Genomic DNA, 1,532 nt, shown 5'->3' on the forward strand with positions numbered 1-1,532 from the left:
AATTAAAACTTTTGACAGCCAATCACAATCCATACACCTTTAAAGAGTCTGAGCATGTAATGGTATATCTGCAGCACAGGCTTAGAATAAACACCACATTACCGTCCGTTGGTGTGAATGCTAATGTAGTTATAGTTATCTTGGTTGCACTTATATTACAGTACCTAATTAAGTTCTGTAACTAAATGGGTTAAGCGTAGTTTTAGGGTTGCTCTTTATTTTACAGTATGTGCACTTACAGTGTACTTACCTAAGAAAGTACTGGGTAATATAAGGTAACTACCAAGTTAAGGTTAGGTTTAGGGGTAGGTTCAGAGTTAGTACATAGATATTGTAATTACTATAATAAGTGCATAGTATGCACATGTGGACCAGGACTGTGACAATAAAGTGCTACCGTTGTAGGGTTTGGTTCAGGGTTAGTAGTATATGTACATGCGGAACAGGACTGTAAAAATAAAGCGCTACTGTTATCTTTATAGTTATCGTTCTTGACGTGAACAAACCATAAAAGGCAGAAAGCTTTCATACCTAGTTAATGAGAATTCAGCTACTGCAAAAAGTGCTTGGACAGTTAAGACATATTTTTTTTTTTTTGAATTATATGAAACAAAAGTGGCATTTGTTTTACAGATAACTTTGGTTATCCTTCATTGGTCTGAAAGTAAATAGTTGTTTTGTCAACCAGGAACTATATATTTTTTCATCCTGTCACAGCGACTATGTAGATCCCGTTCATCAACACAATAGAGTCTGCTACAAAAGAGATATGTGCTTTGATTTTTGCCTCCAGGTGGATTCTGGCTGGGTGTGGACCAGGAATCTGTGGCAGGTTCACTTTCTTGGACGGGCGTCGTTTTCGGTGTAATTGCCAGTCTTTGTGTATCTCTCAACGCCATCTACACAAAAAAAGTGATGCCGGTGGTGGATGGAAATATCTGGAAGCTCTCCTACTACAACAACCTCAATGCCAGTGTACTTTTTATTCCACTTATTGTCGTTTCAGGCGAACTGAAAAGCTTGTTGGAGTTTAACCGACTGACACACTTACATTTTTGGGGCATGATGATTTTGGGTGGAGTCTTTGGCTTTGCCATTGGTTACGTGACGGGACTTCAGATCAAATTCACCAGTCCATTGACGCACAATGTGTCTGGCACAGCCAAATCCTGCGCACAGACCGTGTTGGCGGTCATCCACTCGGCCTCCAGTAAGAGTAAGCTCTGGTGGACAAGCAATATGATGGTGCTGGTCGGATCCTTCGCCTACACCTGGGTCAAAGGACTCGAGATGAAGAAAGTTCAAGTGCCTCCAGAAACACCAACCACACACACTCTGAAAAGTAAAGAGGATTCAGCGGTGTGAAAATATCTTCCGGAATAACTGTAGAGACTGTTTAGCGCGTCTATATACACACATGCATATTTATATGGGCATTTGAATGTTTGATGTATATACATTTACTTTGTAGTGTAAATGATAATTATTAAAACCTGTTTACCAAAACTCTAGTTGTTTTAAAACGAGCGGTT

General features: G+C 39.6%; 1 protein-coding gene across 2 annotated transcripts in view; it reads left to right on the forward strand.

Moving 5' to 3' along the window:
* Positions 1-1,496, forward strand: part of LOC107675418 (GDP-fucose transporter 1-like) — a 4,923-nt gene extending 3,427 nt beyond the window's left edge. For both annotated transcript variants that reach the window (XM_016469746.1, XM_016469745.1), the window contains one exon: positions 794-1,496. In XM_016469746.1, the coding sequence (XP_016325232.1) occupies positions 794-1,365 (572 nt within the window). In that variant the 3' untranslated portion in view covers positions 1,366-1,496. The remainder of the gene's footprint in view (positions 1-793) is intronic.
* Positions 1,497-1,532: the final 36 nt, after the last annotated feature.

This window comes from Sinocyclocheilus anshuiensis, unplaced genomic scaffold (genome assembly GCF_001515605.1).
Source record: "Sinocyclocheilus anshuiensis isolate Anshui unplaced genomic scaffold, SAMN03320099.WGS_v1.1 scaffold1081, whole genome shotgun sequence".
NCBI classification, from domain to species: domain Eukaryota; kingdom Metazoa; phylum Chordata; class Actinopteri; order Cypriniformes; family Cyprinidae; genus Sinocyclocheilus; species Sinocyclocheilus anshuiensis.